This window comes from Enhydra lutris, unplaced genomic scaffold, assembly GCF_002288905.1.
Source record: "Enhydra lutris kenyoni isolate GAN:26980312 unplaced genomic scaffold, ASM228890v2 scaffoldscaffold84, whole genome shotgun sequence".
Lineage (NCBI taxonomy): Eukaryota > Metazoa > Chordata > Mammalia > Carnivora > Mustelidae > Enhydra > Enhydra lutris.
The window spans coordinates 3,086,038-3,104,585 of NW_019154168.1; the positions used below are offsets into that span (position 1 = coordinate 3,086,038).

Below are 18,548 nucleotides of genomic sequence, written 5' to 3' on the forward strand. Positions count from 1 at the left end.
CCTTCAGCTTTCTTACTAACACATCAAAGGCTGCAGCAAAGCTCAGTAAAACTATAAATCGAAGGACAGGTGGAATACAATGACTGTGAGTAACCTGTCAACTCACATCTTTCAAAGCCAGACCAGTTTATATTGTGCATGCATTACAGTTGTAGGAAATGGTGTCTTGTGCACTCTTCTTGCAGGACTAGGGCAGCAGCTTTAAGACTACTAACAGATTACACAGGTCATCTTATCCACAGGCAAACTGCTTGCACAACTAGAACATTAACAGCTCTTTTTAAGTTCAAATGAAATGGTCACAAGAAAGACTTGATGTATTTTATAGGTACTGGGCAACTTTAGAAACAGCCATTTATTATTTGGATTAACTGTATGATTTGTTCTGCAGTACAGAGTAAAATTTTCAGTTTATAGCCAGTCTCTTCACATGAGCAGATTCATACCATTGTAATACACAGGAGTTCATAAATAAAATTCTACTCAAGTAGGCAGTAACTAGCAAATTTCGAGTCAACAAAGTCCCCATATTCTATAGTTCTCTTCACCAAAGATGAGTCTCTCGGATTTCAGCAATTATTTGACTGGCTCCTTGTAATGCCTATATTAAAAAAGAAAAAGCTGTAGATGCTTATTAAGTTCTTGATATAAAAAAAAATCTGAATTATGTGGGCGTAATCACTCCTCTTGATATGTGGTAGCTTTAAATTAACCAGTATCTTCTCTGGAATTTGAATCTAAAAGTCTAATCAAGTACCAACAAAAAAAAAGATTAGCCCTTATAGGAGGACTGTCTATCTCCAAGGATAAGAATGCATTTTTAACAATGTAGTATTTGTATCCACGACCCAACTGTGAAAACTCAAAACCGCTGACAGTAATACCTTCAGCATGTCGGCTGCTTCCTTCCTGCGCTGTGCCATATCCTCAGATTCAGTCAGAAGATCATCCAATAAGGACGATTTGTACAGCTGTCCTACTAACTCACTCTGAAGAGTATCTTTCACATGATTAACCAAAAAATGCATTACTGCCTTTGGCACACTGCAAAACCAAACCAGATGATCCATTTAGAATAAAAGCCTAAAATTTTTAAAACACATGTATTTCTACAACAGATTCTGAAATAACTGAGCAGTATTAGAGTCTGATTTAGTACTATAGTACTAACCTGTCTTGAATATTCTTTCTGACAATAAGAAAATATGATTTGATGAGTCGTTCAATGACCTCACAATCTCGCTGTTCACGGGCAGATAGTTTTCGTGCAACAGGAACAGGCTAAATGGAGGGAAAGAAAAAAATTTCACTTTTGTGCCATTTTGAAATGGTTAAAAAGTTCAGTAAGTTCTTGTGACTTTTAGTTCCTTTAGTTTTTCTGAAGTGTTTTCCTAGTAATTCGGTTATCTTCTTAGTGTGTAACCCATTCGCATGGCTTACCACATCCAGCAGATTCACAGCATGACCTTTTTGTGGACTGGCTGGCATAATTGGAATTGGCTTTGATTTTTCCTCAGCTAATAACTCCTCAGCTTTTGAAGTTTTCAGCATTCCTCTCCAGTTGCCTGTTGTTGGTTCTTGAACACTGTCTCCAACCCCGCCGCCTCCAGATGCAACCTGAAAAGAACATGTTCCAAACCCTATTCCAACTGTATCCGATCTGACATTAACTTAAAGTTCATCTTCTTTGACAAGGAGAACACACATCCAGTACCATCTGGAATTTTATTCAGACAGATAACAGGGTCAGAAAAAGATGGCATGTGGCATGTGTAACTGGCAACCTGAGCTATCGTAAATAAGAGGTTCTGTTGTCTTTTCTTTGGAAGGCCTCAGCCCATAGATTTAATTTTTCTTTATCGTTCGCTAACTTTAAAATTCTTCCTCCTTGCCAACCCCTCCAACAGTAAATTGTGGGAAAAGTATAAACTGCCCTTAAGAGTGCTTATTAAAAGCACAAAAGAAAACTGAACTGCCAGTCAGTTTAATTTTTTCAAAGTAACCTTACACTGTTGAACTTGATCTTTCCAAAAGTCCTATGAACTCTTATCTCAAACTTCAGAATTTATCTATTTTCTAAGTTAGTTTACATTTTTAATAGTCAACAGAATACTATAGGATACAGCTACAAACTCTTTACACTAACAGTTCTTAGGCTGATACTGACTTTAAGCTGCCTAAAATGTGGAACGTGACATAAACCCAAGGTAAGTTTCCTCCATGTCTATGTTCTTAAGGATCTACTGAAAGAAATCTAGTTATCACCAGTACTTCTGCACCTTCTTTTCTAGGATATGTCAGTTGATTTATAAAAGAAAAATGTTTAGAATAATGGGAAAAACAGTAACTGATCAACATTTAGGAATGTTTTTACATGCTCTTTAAAAAGATCTTACAATCTAAAATGGAATTAAGGTGGCATCCAGACTTTTAACCGAAGGGTGTTAGGGCAAGTGTTAAAAATATGTCAGTTTTCAAAAACAAAATCCTAGATCAAGAACAAGCTGGGGTTCAGTTGTAGGGTGATGGATGCTTAACTAGACTTCTGGGGGTGATCGCTTTGTAGTGCATACAGATGTCAAATTATAATACTGCACACCTGAAAGATAGATTTTTAAAAAGTCAGTTTGGGGTATCTTTCTGAATCAAAACACTGGCCCACATTTGCCTGTAATACATCAGTTAAGATATGCTATGTCCAAATATAGCAGTATATTATAAACTAATCTTAAAATGAGTAATTAGTTGTTTAGATGCCTGAATGATGAAAAGGAAAGGAAGGCAACTCAGGGTGACGCCACAAGTGAAATAAAACTTAAGGCAATGATTTGGACGGTTCTCCATAGAACCTGAGCACAGCGGGCTGAGAGAGGATAAGACATTTATAAACTTAGGAGGCTCAGAATCTTAAACCTGGACAGTAAGTGAGGAAAGGAGCTAAAGGCAGGAAAAAAAACAGAGGAAGGTCTGAATAATTTACTGATTATCTCATTTTCCCCCAAACAGGTTATCAAGAATTGACAGTCTCAAACTCTCCCAGTCCCTGTTTTTTCCGAATTCGCTTAAGCTGCTGAGGCACATGCTAAGCCCCACGTTTCGGGTGACAAGGCAGACCACGTGGCCGTGCAGGCAAACAGCAGGAGAGGCTGATCCACTAGTCCCGGACAGATCTCTGACCCTTTAAAGAGGAAATGTCCAGAAGTATTAACTGCCACCTCTGGAATCTTAAATCCCTACCACAATATTAAAGTCAAAACTAGGAGGAAAGCCTTTTGTTATTTTTTAATGCCATCTTAGAAGGATTAGCTAGGTAAGAGAAACATTAAAAAATGGAACACAGACAAGAGATAGATGCTATTATACAAAGAGCTTCAGTGGTTTTGAAGACAGTGTTTCAGTGAGAACCAAAGGTACATTTCCATTCTGAAGCAAGAGACTCACATTTTTAGTTTCTCTTCTGCTGTCCTGAATTAACTGTTAAAAGATACGTTAAAACATGCAGTTTAACAAGCAAAATTTAAATACCAATAGCTTGAATTTCAAAAGTGCAGGATAATTTCCTCTTTAAATTATCTTTCCGTGCGCATCTTCTATATTGTAAGCAAAAGAAAGGCATGTCAACAATTTATGAAGTATACATTGTTATATAATTTAAAATTCCTATTAGACTAAAATGATCTAACCTTAACACAACATCCCACATTAATGTTCAGTGTACAGTGTGTTGTTTCCAGATGATTATGTTGCACCAAACAACTAGGCATGCAGGCTTAGATTAAGAATCAGAACAGACCTTGCCATCAGCCTCAGCAGAAGCAGCAGGGGAGGGCTCCTGGGAGGCAGGTGCCAAAGCACTTGGAACTTTATAAGACTAAAGGCAAAAAATGCAGGGAAAGAAAATCAAGGATGCCAAAAATGCATTCAGAAACATTCTATGAGTGTAAATTGTTCTTCTCTGTATCAAAATAGTAAAGTAACCATGAGAAACAAAAGCAACCATGAGATATAAAATTGTTTGTTCTTCCTTACTCCTTGTACTGTACTGTTATCACCTTTGTTAAAAGCCTTCTTCAGATGAATAACTAAGGAAAATCCAAATTCAAAAGCTTCATTTTTATTTCTAGGATCTGTTAAGATCTTTTCTGGTAAAGAATTCAAGGTAACAGATTTGTATACACACATTTTTTTTTTAAACATTTTATTTATTTATTTGAGAGAGAGACAGTGAGAGAGAGCATGAGCGAGGAGAAGGTCAGAGGGAGAAGCAGACTCCCTGTGTTGCTGGGAGCCTGATGCGGGACTCGATCCCGGGACTCCAGGATCATGACCTGAGCTGAAGGCAGTCGCTTAACCAACTGAGCCACCCAGGCGCCCCTGTATACACATATTTTAATCTATGCAACTGTTTATAGAAAACTAAAATCTATTATGTGCATATTTACCTTCCCTCTCCAAAATACCTTCTTGGTCATTTCAACTAATTTTACAAAGTTGATAAAGTCACCATAAACTTTGGTTTAAAAGCTTGATACTTAGGGTGGCTCAGTTGGTTAAGCCTCTGACTCTCGGTTTCAGCTCAGGTCATGATCTCATCGAGCCCCCATGGGGCTCTGTCCTCCGCATGGAGTCTGCTTGAGATTCTGTCTCTCCCCCCCTGCAAAATAAATCTTCTAAAAAAATAAAAGCTCAATGCTTAAAACCCACCCTTAAGCATTTTTTCTAATGTATTCAAGATACCATTATCTTTAAATTACTCAACCTCTTTTTAAACTTGCAGACCTTTACTCAAACAATGAAATAGTTCCAATGGAATAGTAAAGGGAGAAAAAGAAAAGACTACTACTCCTAGAACTGAGTCGTATTAAGGCTTACCAATCCTTTGCATATTGGGAATATGATTTTAAAATACTATTTTTTTTTTTTTTACCTTGTCTCGTGATACTGCTGAAGGTAATTCTCTTGCTAGCCTGTTTCTCCTTTGTTCCTATAAAACACAACAAAACAAAACCAAAGTGATTATCAGAGCATTGAGAGAGAAGCCTACTAAAAAATGTTCAGCTGAATTGAAAAGTGTGGAATAACTTACAGTATATCCTCTCACTGTTGGAACTCATGCCACAATTTTATTTTAAAACAAACAAGAAATCATTTAACCCAATGCTTCTCAATCTTTTTTTCTGCCCAACACACCTGAAGGATACAATACAACGTCAGTAACAGTGGCTCCTGTATGGGGGATTCTCAGTTGAGGGGCGATGGGCCAACATCTCTGCCTTTCCCACTGGAAGTCACAGATTTAAACTGTCCCCACATAAATGTGTGCACAGCCCTCCAGCACACCATGTGGAATCTTAAATGCACAGATGACAGAAAACTAGTCCTTTAAAAAAAATCACTCTAACCTGCACACCTGTGTGTTAAATTCATAAAACTCCCACACACAAGACCCTAAATACCTGTGGTGGAGGTTATCCTTTAAGGATGTTCATATTCTTTATCCTAAACCATCTCCCAGAAATAAACGTGGTGAAAACAGTCCTTTCTGTAACCTAATTTAACAGACTGATTGACCGCCCACTCTTCTAAATTTACCAGTACTATCAGGTAGCTCTGGTACAAAGCTTAAGAAATTCTTAAATTCAAATCAACAGGCAGTGAACACCTACTGTATATCAAGCACCGTGACAGGGACAAGAGGGACAACAGAGAAAGATGGAGGTGTTCCCAGCTTTCTTGCAGGCAGAGACAAAGACCCAGGAAAGCATTTAGGTTAAGTAAAGTCAAAATTACTCCTAAGAAGAAACCATTTCATGAGCACTCTCAAACCTGCAAAAAAGATGTTAACAAAGCTTCCACAGTGATCTTTAATGTGTAAAGACTTTCTTTTTGACAGACACTTGGCTGATTTTCATCTTTATCATGAGGGAATCCAGTGATAAAAAAAAATCAGATGATAAAAATATGTGGATTTCAACAATCTTCAGAATAATTAAAATGTACATTTTGAAGAGGGACACAAAGCAAAAGGCAGGAGACTTTTGTTCCTGCAAAAATTTTCTGAATTTCTCATCATAGAAATTCTCATCATAGTCTGTTACCAACCAGTTATGACCTTGGCTGGCCTGGACAATAGTCCTAGCTTATTTAACTTTGTTAACTGGACAGGTTACCAACTCTATAAGCCCTCAGTTTTGTAGTCTATGGTTACCATTACCTATCCTCAAAAAGTTGTTGTAAAGATTTAATGAGAATATCCAGATCAAGTCATGGAATCGTTAAAAACAGACATACTCATTTGTCTAAGACAAAACAAAACTTAGCAGAAATCATATCATAAATAACACTGTCAGTATTACAGAAACTTTGGTACATCAGTTTTCTATTGAAGGTGGTTTCTGTAACAGAACCTTTAGTTCTGTAATTAGAACTAAACCCTTATTCTAAGATAGTGTAAACACACTAATTTTTAACATAACTGTTTTCTAGTGCACCTTCCAAGTGCTTGAAGTAACCTACTCATGTCCATTTTGGAATTTTTTCTGATACTGAGTCCTCTCAATGAAGTAGCTAAAAAATAGTTCTCTATCCCTGTTGGAGAGAAGGTGCTTGTTTCCTCCAATAGGGCCTGGCAAAATAAGCACCACAGTAACACTGTTAAGTGTCCTCATCTGTTTAACCAAAGGACTGAAGCTGATGATCTAGTGTCCCTTCCAGTTCCCAAATTGCACATTTACAATATTCTCTCCACCCACATGCATAAAAAGAAATTTTATAAAGAAGGGAACTCTAAGGTCTTACTGGATTAAGGAGCAGCAAAAAAATTTATTATTCTTGGATAAAAGTAGCTGAGAACAAAAACAGCATCTGGATAAACTGTTTTATCCACCAGCCTTGGCTCCATGTGAGATCTTATACAACTTCCAAAATTCACTTCAAATGGGGAAAAAAAGAGCCATGAAGTGTAGCCACTCTGGTACAGGTGAAAATGTATTAATTTATGTAAATCTTGGAATGTTTCCTTCCCAGCTTTCTGAGCCAAATGGAAACAATTTTAAACACTCACTTAGTTTTCCACTCTTCAACCCGAATAAACTACAACAGTTACTGAAAGGGAGCATTCGGGACGCCTGGGTGGCTCAGTTGGTTAAGCAGCTGCCTTCGGCTCAGGTCATGATCCCAGCGTCCTGGGATCGAGTCCCGCATCGGGCTCCTTGCTCGGCAGGGAGCCTGCTTCTCCCTCTGCCTCTGCCTGCCACTCTGTCTGCCTGTACTTGCTCTCTCTCTCTCTCTGACAGATAAATAAACAAAATCTTTAAAAAAAAAAAAAAAAAGGGAGCATTCATTAAATCAGTGAATCCTAGATCCCCTCTGAATTAGTTGTGTAAACAGAAAATTAGAATAATGCTGCCAGGTGGTTTTGAGAAGTAGATTTAACATAACATAATGCCTTCAGCATACATCCTGGGATGTAACCAGACAATAACATGGTCCACATGTGTTTTACAGTTGTCCCATGCTCTGTAAATTTGATACAACTGATTTACAATGGATTTTTTTTCTCTCAAAAGTGACAATTCAAATGGTATTTACCTCTATATTATTGTTCATTAGCCCACAAGCATCAGCAAAGTCTGGATGTTTTGTGTTGATATAAGCCAATTCAATTGCCACTAAGTTATGGACCTAGAAAAAAATAAAATTAGGCTATATACAAAAACATGTTGACCTAATTCTACTTTAGGTAACGTAAAACTTAGTAAACAGTTCTAAAAAAGACAGTATGGGACACTGATGCCTGAGTCAATACTCAATAAATATATTCTAACTGATGCATATTATGCTACAGAATAATTTGCTCTCTTTTGAATTATTTATATCTCAGCTTCTAAGATTGCACTTCAAAAGGGGTTAGGAAGTAAGATAGTTAGAAGTATTTTTTTAGGGAAAAAAAAAAATTCCTTGATGCAAATCTAAGTTCCAAGGCTTTATGTAAATTTGCTATTAAAATCTCAGATCATCTGCTATTCCGTGTCAAAGTTTCAGTTCAGATTGAACAAGAAACACTTCATAATCAGATATAAAAGATGTTAACTTTATTTGAGTAAAGGACACATTTAAAGACCTGAGATAATGATTGATCAGCTTTAATTAGACACACATGGTTTAAATATTATATGTGGTTTGAAATCTTTTTTTTTTTTAATTATGTTGTTTGCGTATAACACCCAGTGCTCCATGCAATATATACCCTCCTTAATACCCATCACTGGGCTCACCCACCCTCCATCCCCTTTCCCCTCTGAAACCCTCAGTTTATTTCCCAGAGTCCAAAGTCTCTCATGGTTCATCTCCCACTCTGATTTCCCCTCCTTCATTTTTCCCTTCTGATGTCCTCCATGCTATTCCTTATGTTCCACATGTAAGTGAAACCATATGATAACTGTCTCTGTTTGACTTATTTCACTTATCATAATCCCCTCCAGTTCCATCCATGTTGATGCAAATGGTGGGTTGTTCATCCTTTGTGATGGCTGAGTAATATTCCATCGTGTAAATGGACATCTTCTTTACTCATTTGTCTGTTTAAGGGCATCTAGGCTCCTTCCACACTTTGGCTATTGTGGACATTGCTGCTATGAACACTGGGGCACATATGGCCCTTCTTTTCACTACATCTGTATCTTTAGGGTAAATACCTCGTAGTGCAATTTCTGAGTCATAGGGTAGCTCTATTTTTAACTTTTTGAGTTAAATGGAAAACAGTGTGAATCTCCACACTGTTTTCCAAAATGGCTGTACCAACTTGCATTCCCACCAACAGTATAAGAAGGTTCCCCTTTCTCCACAACCTATCCTACACTTGTTTCCTGCCTTGTTAATTTTTGCCATTCTAGCTGGTGTAAGGTGGTATCTCAATATGCTTTTATCTAAATTTCCCTGATGACTAATGATGTTGAACATTTTTTCATGTATCTATTAGCCATTTATATGTCTTCTTATGATACTTTATGTGGAAAACCCAAAAGACCCCACCCCCAAATTACTAGAACTCGTACAGCAATTCAGTAATGTGTTAGAATACAAAATCAATGTGCAGAAATCAGTTGCTTTCCTATATACTAACAATATAACTGTAGAAAGAGAAATGAGGGAATCGATTCCATTTATAATAGCACCAAAAACCATAAGATACCTTGAAGTAAACCTAACCAAAGAGGTAAAGGATCTACACTCTAGAAACTACAGAACACTTATGAAAGAAATCGAAGAAGACACATAAAAATGGAAAAACATTCCTTGCTCATGGATCAGAAGAATAAACATTGTTAAAATTTCTCTACTGCCCAGAGCAATCTATACTTTCAATGCCATCCTGATCAAAATACAAATGGCATTTTTCAAAGTGCTAGAACAAACAATCCTAAAATTTGTATGAAACCAGAAAAGACCCTGAATCACCAAGGAAATGCTGAAAAAGAAAAAGCTGGGGGCATCACGCTGCCTGATTTCAAGCTATATTACAAACCTATGATCACCAAGACAGCATGGTACTGGCACAAAAACAGACACACAGACCAAAGGAACAGAATAGAGAACCCAGAAATGGACCCTCAACTCTATGGTCAACTAATCTTTAACAAAGCAGGAAAAAATATCCAGTGGAAAAAAGACAGTCTCTTCAATAAATGGTGCTGGGAAAATTAGATAGCTATATACAGAAGAATGAAACTCGACCATTCTCTTACACCATACACAATGATAAACTCAAAATGTATGAAAGACCTCAATGTGAGGCAGGAATCCATCAAAATCCTAGAAGAAAACATAGGCAGTGACCTCTTTGACATCGGCCACAGAAACTTCTTTCAAGACACGTCTCCAAAGGCAAGGGAAACAAAAGCAAAAATGACCTTTGGGACTTCATCAAGATAAAAAACTCTTGCAAAGCGAAGGAAACCATCAACAAAACTAAGAGGCAACCCACGGAATGGGAGAAGGTATTTGCAAATGACCCTACAGACAAAGGGCTGATATCCAAGATCTACAAAGAACTTCTCAAACTCAACCCCAAAAACAGTCAAGTTAAAAAAATGGGCAGAATACTTGAACAGACACTTCTCCAAAGTGGTTTGAAATCCTAATGGGACAATAATCCAATGGAAAGTTGAAATTAATTTCTCCAGCACTGCAGAGATTAAACGAACTCCTTCATATGTGCTGCCCTAACGAATCTCAGGTATCAGTAGAGTACGAAACCGTCAAGAACCAAGGTGAAAAGCATCTATTCAAATGAAATTCCAGTGATTCCGTGCTATCACTAACTCTGAAATCAGGCTTACTATATCCCTGCACCTCTCAGCCTGAGGGTCACATTCGCTATAGGGAAACATCCGAGCAGCAGCGCTCACATTCTACACTTCCAGGGATGGTTTTGTAGTCTTAGTAAACCTTAAACTTCCATTGGGGCTCACCACCTTCCTGAGCCAAGGACCCAAATGTACTTTTAGTGACCAGAAAAGGAACAAAACAAAACACTCAGCCAACAAATAGAGACATAAAGGCAATCTCTAATGCTTATCCCATGTTTTTCCCAATTTCAACGTGTTTACAGATCGCAGCAACCCACAAAATAGTAGCAAGCAACCATGATATTACAATACTGCGTCCTCAAACCAGCAAACTAGAAATGGCCAAATGACCCCGATGTACCAGAGTTAAAATAGCTTGCTATAAAGGCTCAGTTTACTGGGGCTGGTGATAAAACTAATTTTCCATTAGATCAGTGGTGCTATATAATAGAGCAAAGCTAGTCACAATCCCCAACAATAACTCCATTCTCATGAAAACCTGTGGCCGCAGGCTAACAATGATTAAAATATGAAGCAAAATGTACCTTATGCCAGAATTACTGAAGTGTCCTTTGAAATAAGAGTGAGGTTCAGTTCTTTATCTTCCTAATACACTGGGAAACAAGCCTAAACTCAAATTTACTCCTATTGCTGTACAAAAAAACTTCTTTAACAGTGGTTATAATGATGATTTGTGAAAATAACAGCTCACCATTTCATTTGTAACAGGCAACCGTTTACGAAGAAGGCAAGTCACTACTTCAACTATGGCATCATGAAGTTTAGGGAATCGCAACAACTCCTATATATGATGGAAGCAAAATAGAATAGACTGCTTTGTTTAAAGGAAAATTAAATAATCACTGAAATACTGAATTAGAATTTAAGCTACATTTAAGCATACTACTTCAAATCACTTTCCAATCAGGAAAATGCATATTTTAAGTTATTTTTAACCCATCTTCCATGTTTCCTCCCACCATAAGAAACCAGCACTTCCTGTCTTGTACCACTCCAGCCGACACATGAGACATTTCGCAGTTACCTGTGTACTGTAATTGCTACAGTGCTGAATGATCCTTTGCATTTCCTCATGAACCAGTTCCACACAACGCAGGCTGGGTTCTTCCAGACGTTTGATTTGCCGCTTGACCAGTAACTCAAATGAGACTTCAGGCACAAACAAAGCAGGACGAGGACCCTAGAAAAATTTCTGAGCTCTTATTACAGCTATACAAAATTTCAGTTCTTCCCTAGGTTAAAATAAATGATTCTTTTAGTATTTTTCATGAAAAGTGCTTCCTAATATCAGGTACGAGAACACAAATACAATTCATTTAAAAAGACAGTGCTAAAAATTGGTTAAAAATTATAATAAACCTTTAACCTCTTTCAAAAAAAAAAATCTAAAAATTAAGTATACTCACAGTAGCATTTCTAATGGCAGTCAAAATGTCAATAGTGTTAAGGCCACCTAGCGGGTCAACAGATTCTAAAGTTCGCCCAAAAGTCTCATGGAAAATATAACATATCCTAGCACCACCGCATCTGAAAGGCAATGAAGTACATGGTTTCCATTATTACTAAAAGGGAAAGAAGCTACAAGTTAAAAGTCTTCCTATTAAGATTTTAAGGTCTTATTTTCTGAGACAGTCTCAGATTAATAATTTCATTTCGATCATTTCCATGTGTTCTCAACTCCATTATGAACGAGTTTCTAATTTTTTTCTTTTAAAGAAGAAGAGTCATTCCACAAAAGGCATTTGTCAAACATGTATGTATGTGTTTGCGTGCAAAGACACACACACAGAGTTAACTATTCTGCCAAAAAACATCAGTTTACTAGGAACTACTAAACATCTTTTCTCTGCCCTAGTTTTCTTCCACTACGAGCTTTTTAAAAGACAATAAACGTATCTTATTTATTTGTTTATTCAGAATTCACAGGAGAAATGGACAAACTTTTCCTTGTATGAAGGGCCAGCCAGTAACTAGTTTAGGTTTTTCAGGCCATACAGTTTCTGCCAAAACGACTCCACTCTACCACTGAGCAAAAATGCAGCTATAGACAAAATATAAACAAATAAGCACAGCTGTGTTCCAGTAAAACTTATGCACACTAGAATACGGATTCTGCGTAATTTTAACATCATGAAATATTCTCTGAATTTTTTTCAACCATTTAAAAATGTAAAAATCCTTCTTAGCCAATGGGCTACATTTTGCTTCTGCTTTAAACAAATTAACTCTCTATTAAGCACTACTTTCTTACCGTTGTCTAAGCAGAAGGTACTAGCCTACCATTATGCTAAGTGAAATAAGCTGGACACAAAAAGACAAATATTGTATGATTCCCCTCATATAAAATATCTAGAATTAGCCAATTCAGAAAGACAGAAAGTAAATTAGAGGTTACCAGGGACGGGAGGAGGAAGAAACAGAGAGATACTGCTTAATGGATACACAGTTTCTGTTGGGGTGATAAAAAAAGTTTTAGAAATAGACACCATTTGATAATTGGACAATAGTGTGACTTTAATTGAATGCCATTAAATTATACTTAAAATGGTTAAATTACCAGTCTGCCTCCAACCTTTCCCTTCTCCAAATAGTCTTCCATAATGACTAGAATTATCCTTCTAAAATGGGTACTCCTCTGACTGAAAGTGTTTTACTTCTATAGCAGGAAGTTCTCCAAAATCTGAAGATATCGGACTTTCCACAGTCTTGTTCTTAGATGCCTTTGATGCCTTACCTCCTGTTATATCCCATCACTGTACATGCGATTCTCTACATACACCCTGTATTATTATTTCCTGTACCAAAGCCTAAAACACCCTTCTACTTATTGCCTCTCCAAACTCTATTCAGAGCCCAACCTAAACTCATCTTTAGCTATGGCATGCTCCCAGTCTCGAGAGAAATGTAAACTGGTCTCTCTTCAATGTTTTAAAGGCTTAAATGATTACACAGATTATTTGCTTTATTAACTACTTATAAAACTCCCCATATATGTTATAAGCACATTTCTGGAGACATGTTATAAGTATTTAAATAAAAATACTTGATTATACGCCTGTTTGCCACATAATCGTGCCTTGTGTTACCTTGTTTTACCTTGCCCACTAAGCTTTTTAAAGGTTCACCTTAGTAATCTTTATTTCCCTCAATATGCCATATATATATATATATATGTATCTCTCCCTCTATATATATATTCTCACAGAACATCTATCATTTTAAGCCAACTTATATATATTAAAAAAAAAGATCTTAAGTAGGATGTTTTATACTATTGCGAGACCCTTTGTGATGGGTAATATGTTTGTTTGAGGTTTTGTTTTTAAAAATGTAGCACTTGACTTTTTGCCAAGTTAAAAAAAAATAAGTATTACTCCAGTTGCAAAAAATATATAAAATAACCAACCATTCACCAATGAGTTCAATACTGTCTTTATGGAGTTAACGCACATAAGAGGCTACCTGGGTCACACTAAAGTACGTAGAATACTCACACAAGTGTATGTGTAATTTCACAAGTGGTGAAATCTGAATAAGCTCTGGGTTGTACCAAGTCCATTTTCTCATTTTGTTACTGTACTACAGTTATGCAAAATGTCAACACGGGGTAAGATGGGGTAAAGGATTAATAGGACCTAGGAAGGTACATTTATTTGCAACTTCCTGGAAGTCTATAATTACTTCAAAATTAAAAGTTCTCTCTTTTTTTTAAGTGAGTTCAGAGAAATGAACATTTTTATATATTGCTAGTAGTACAACAATACAATCTACTAACAGTATGGCAACAGTAAGAGACATTTAGGATGTTCTTTCCCTTTGACACAGTAATTCCATTCTAGGAATTTAGCCTAAGGGTTTACTCCAATACATGCCCCCAAAATAGTCCATCACAACACTGTTTACATATGTGTATGAATAAAAATGATCGATCAGTAGTAGAGTACTGGTTTAAGAAAAGAGTATATCTAAAAAGTAAAATGCCATGTAAATTTTTTTTTTTAAAGATTTTTTTATTTATTTGACAGAGAGAGAGGTCACAAGTAGGCAGAGAGGCAGGCAGAAAGAGAGGCGGAAGCAGGCTCCCTACTCAGCAGAGAGCCCGATGCCGGGCTTGATCCCAGGAACCTGAGATCATGAACTGAACCGAAGGCAGAGGCTTAACCCACTGAGCCACCCAGGCGCCCCAATGCCATGTAAATTTTAAAGATTGATTATAGAAATGTATAACTAATATTAGCTGTTTATGACGAGTTGATTTGAGGATATAATTCCAAAATAGCATGACAGTATTTTGATCTGATTTTTGAAATACAGACATTTATAATGTTTTACAGATGCTCAGAAAAATGTCTAGGTTCATGCCAAAATTAACAGGGACTCTGGATAGTGGAATTAAGTAATTTTGTCCTTCTATTCTTCTTATCTGCATTTTTTTTCTTTCATGAAAAAGTGTGTCTATTAAAGAAATAAACATTTAAAAAGTTAAATTACCAAGTATTTTTAAATGTTTATCAAAGTCTTGTTAAAAAAAAAAAAAAACCTGAAATTTTTACTGTGCTTTACCTGTTTACAAAGCATTTTCACACATACATCAGACATGATCCTATTATTTCTGCAAAATACTCTTCTGCAGATTATAAATCACAATCAGAAAATCTCAGAGTTAAAGTCACTGTTACAAAAGCTAAAGTAAGGGGCGCCTAGTTGGCTCAGTGGGTTAAGCCTCTGCCTTTGGCTCAGGTCATGATCTCAGGATCCTGGGATTGAGCCCCACATCAGGCTCTCTGCTCAGCAGGGAGCCTGCTTCCCACCCCCCACCCACACCACCCTGCCTGGCCTGCCTCTCTGCCTACTTGTGATCTCTCTGTCAAATAAATAAATGAAATCTTTTAAAAAAGAAAAAAAAGCTAAAGTAACCCAGCAGGTCAGGTAACCAAATCCACAGAGAAATTTTTTACTTACAGTTCTGAAGTTTCAATATATTTTGCAGTTCCTTCAATAGTGTTACAATATTCTGTGGCGAATTTGGTAATAAGTTGGAGTAAAGTAGCACTTTTATCATCCACAGGTTCACCATAGCTATTTAGGAGAGACTGATACTGAGCAGCTAGAACATTTATTCTGGTTTTCAACTCTGGTAAGCAATCTCTGATGTGATGCATCAGTAACCTAATAAAAGGTTAGAAAGAAATGATTTTAAAGTAAAACTATATTTTGAAGACCCAAACAAGTCAAAAATTTTAAAATGCCAGTAATGATAAAAGCTGTCAAATAATTTGTCCTGCCAGGAAATAATGCAATCTTAGGCTAGAAGTAAATACTTACTGAAAAAAAATGACATGAACAAAGACAACTTGGTTTTAACACTTTTTAAACTTGCTTTCAACCCACCAAAATGTAGCTTTTGCTAGAGAACCAAATATAAATTGAAAAAATTTTGATTTCTGACTTATCTTTTATGAGTACTTAGCACAGTGAAAAATCAATCTTACTAAGATCCAAGTCCATCAGCCTTTAATTTATTTAGGGAATAAGATAAAAGTAAGAGAAAACAGCTTTCATTTCAGTCATTTATAAATTACCTAGAAAGGTTTTCCAGTCCCTCTACCATAAGTGGGTATTAAGGATTCAAGGTATATACTTTAAATTCTTTCTATGAATAAGAACAGAAGATATCCATTTAAAATAAGAATCGTTTATGTGAAAATTATACATTTTAGTTTAGTTCCTAAAATTCCAAGTGGAAATTAAGTCATCTGCTATCTAGTTCTCTTACCAAAAGTAAATTGAATGTCAAGAACTTCATAATTAAGACATTTTAAAAATTCCCTTGAGCGGGATGCCTGGGTGGCTCAGTGGGTTAAAGCCTCTGCCTTCGGCTCAGGTCATGATCCCAGGGTCCTGGGATCAAGCCCCACATCGGGCTCTCTGCTCAGCAGGGAGCCTGCTTCCTCCTCTCTCTCTGTCTACCTCTCTGTCTACTTGTGATCTCTGCCTGTCAAATAAATAAATAAAATCTTTAAAAAAAAAAAATTCCCTTGAGCATTCCTAGAATACATAATTTAATGCCAACCACCCAAATTAAAAGAAGACATCTACATTTTAAGGACCTACTGTATAAGAAACAAAACCTGAAACTGTACACATAAGAATGTTATGAAAATATAAGGAACTAAAAAATCAGAGTTTTCAGACACCTACTGGCAAACCAAAAGGACCTCATTTTCCAAGAGTAAAAATGTTACCTGTTTAGAGTCCTAGCAAGATACTTTGTTCCATTTCTATTAGCCAGAGATGGGTATTTCTTTTGAAGAAATGCATATTCATCTCGGATTGAATCAGTTACACTCTTCTTATTGTTAATGTCCAGCTGGCTCCTAAGGTTGAAAAATAACAAACTGTTTAATTAAAAGTCAACTGTGTCCTCTGCATACCTTAGATGATGATGGTAGCACCAGACACTGTAGTAATGCTTGATACGGACTGTGTTATCTAATTCTTGTAATAATTCTATGCAGTAGGTATTGGCCCATTTTACAGCAAAGGATGCAAGGCTCAGGGACATTAATCGACCCAGGGTTACAGGTTAAACACTTCCACCAAGAGTCAATCTTTGACTAGTACTACCTGAATAGTTTATGCCTCACTGGTACCATTAACTACGGTCAAAAGCAGTACTCTGAAGTAACAGGGATAGACAAGTAAAAAAAAAAAAAGTATGACTATGACAACCAGCTGTGTATTTTACCCATATACAAACAACTAATTTCTACCAAAAATAATTACTTAAAGAGCAGTCATTTACAAATGCCAACAGTTTTATACCATGAAAAGAGAGTGGAGGGTTAAAAAAAAACTGAAGTACGGGTGACATAGGACATACGAATAAAGCAGACACTGTAAAGGGTCTTCGGTATCACTTAGTAAAAACATTTTCATTTAGAAAAGGCCTGAGACCCAGGTGTCATTTAAATCCACATTATATATCTAGTTTATGGACAAACTAGGAGTAGAACCCAGATCTCCTATTAATTTCAGTGCTTCCTACTTTATAAAGGCTTTCGACTAAGAGAGATCTTATTTGAAATCTGCTCTCACCATGTGACTTTGGTAGATGTATAACTTGAGTCTTCTGATTATAAAATAAATATCAATTCCTACCTCACAGAGATGTTGTAAAGGTTCAAAGAGATACCATTTCCAAACTGCTCACAGGAGAGGGTCTAACGCATAATTAGACACTCAATAGTAGTTTCCTTTCCACAATTACTGACACCAGCTATTTATAATTAGGACCTTTAATAAAATGTCTCCAAGTCACATCCTGGCAATTATGATGGATCACTAATGCCAGAGTTGTGAAACAAATTTATTAAAATCCTTCCACCATATTAACAAACTTTTTCTTAATCATGTGCAAATTAAATACATTTTTCTTTCCTTATCCAGTGCACTCCTCGTGTATAACATAATAGGCAGAAATTTTTCAAGCCTGGCTATTAAATTTTTCATCCCATTTTATGGACTACTTACTTTAAAAACACTTTCCATTACAAATGCCCACAGGAGGGTTTAGTGAATCTCTTTTCTTCCTTTACAACAATGAATTCCTAGCAATACCAAGATTATAGTAAAAGGGGAAAAGAGGGATAATATCACATTTTAAAATGCTTTTAAAAATTCAGATTTGCTTTGAAATGGGAATGCTGCAATTCTTATTCTATTCCTGATTTCTAACCTGTTAACTACTCCAATTATTCCAAGTTTGACTGGTATAACTCTTCCCATCAATACATCCATGGCATCAGTACCCGCATCCATAAGGTCAAGTTTAGTGATTACAGCTAAGGTTCTGCGACCTGGTAAATGCAAAAAAAAAAAAAAAGAAAAGAAAATGATCCATTAAATAAAGCTATTAGGTATTAATAAAGAAAAATCCTCATCAATAATCTCTCCTTAACATTACCTCTCATCATTTTGGTAATGCTTTTCTAACCTTTGCTGACAAATACTTTTTAAAAGCTAATTTTAGGGGCACTTGGGTGGCTCAATCGTTAAGTATCTGCCTTCAGCTCAGGTCATGATCCCAGGGTTCTGGGATCGAGCCTCGCGCATCAGGCTCCCTGCTTGGTGGGAAGACTGCTTCTCCCTCTGCCTGCCACTCCCCCTGCTTGTGTT

General features: G+C 36.5%; 1 protein-coding gene across 11 annotated transcripts in view; it reads right to left on the reverse strand.

The window, feature by feature from the left end:
* Positions 1-307: 307 nt before the first annotated feature.
* Positions 308-18,548, reverse strand: part of LOC111161349 (dynamin 1 like) — a 51,953-nt gene continuing 33,712 nt past the window's right edge. For 2 of the 11 annotated variants that reach the window (XM_022524940.1, XM_022524942.1), the window contains 14 exons: positions 18,109-18,229; positions 16,616-16,747; positions 15,333-15,539; positions 11,777-11,897; positions 11,395-11,550; positions 11,062-11,151; positions 7,591-7,683; positions 4,928-4,984; positions 3,794-3,871; positions 3,442-3,474; positions 1,441-1,617; positions 1,172-1,281; positions 885-1,044; positions 308-601 (listed from right to left, as the gene is read on the reverse strand). In XM_022524940.1, the coding sequence (XP_022380648.1) occupies positions 545-601; positions 885-1,044; positions 1,172-1,281; positions 1,441-1,617; positions 3,442-3,474; positions 3,794-3,871; positions 4,928-4,984; positions 7,591-7,683; positions 11,062-11,151; positions 11,395-11,550; positions 11,777-11,897; positions 15,333-15,539; positions 16,616-16,747; positions 18,109-18,229 (1,592 nt within the window). In that variant the 3' untranslated portion in view covers positions 308-544. The other 9 variants (XM_022524944.1, XM_022524945.1, XM_022524949.1 and 6 more) reach the window with 7 other exon arrangements.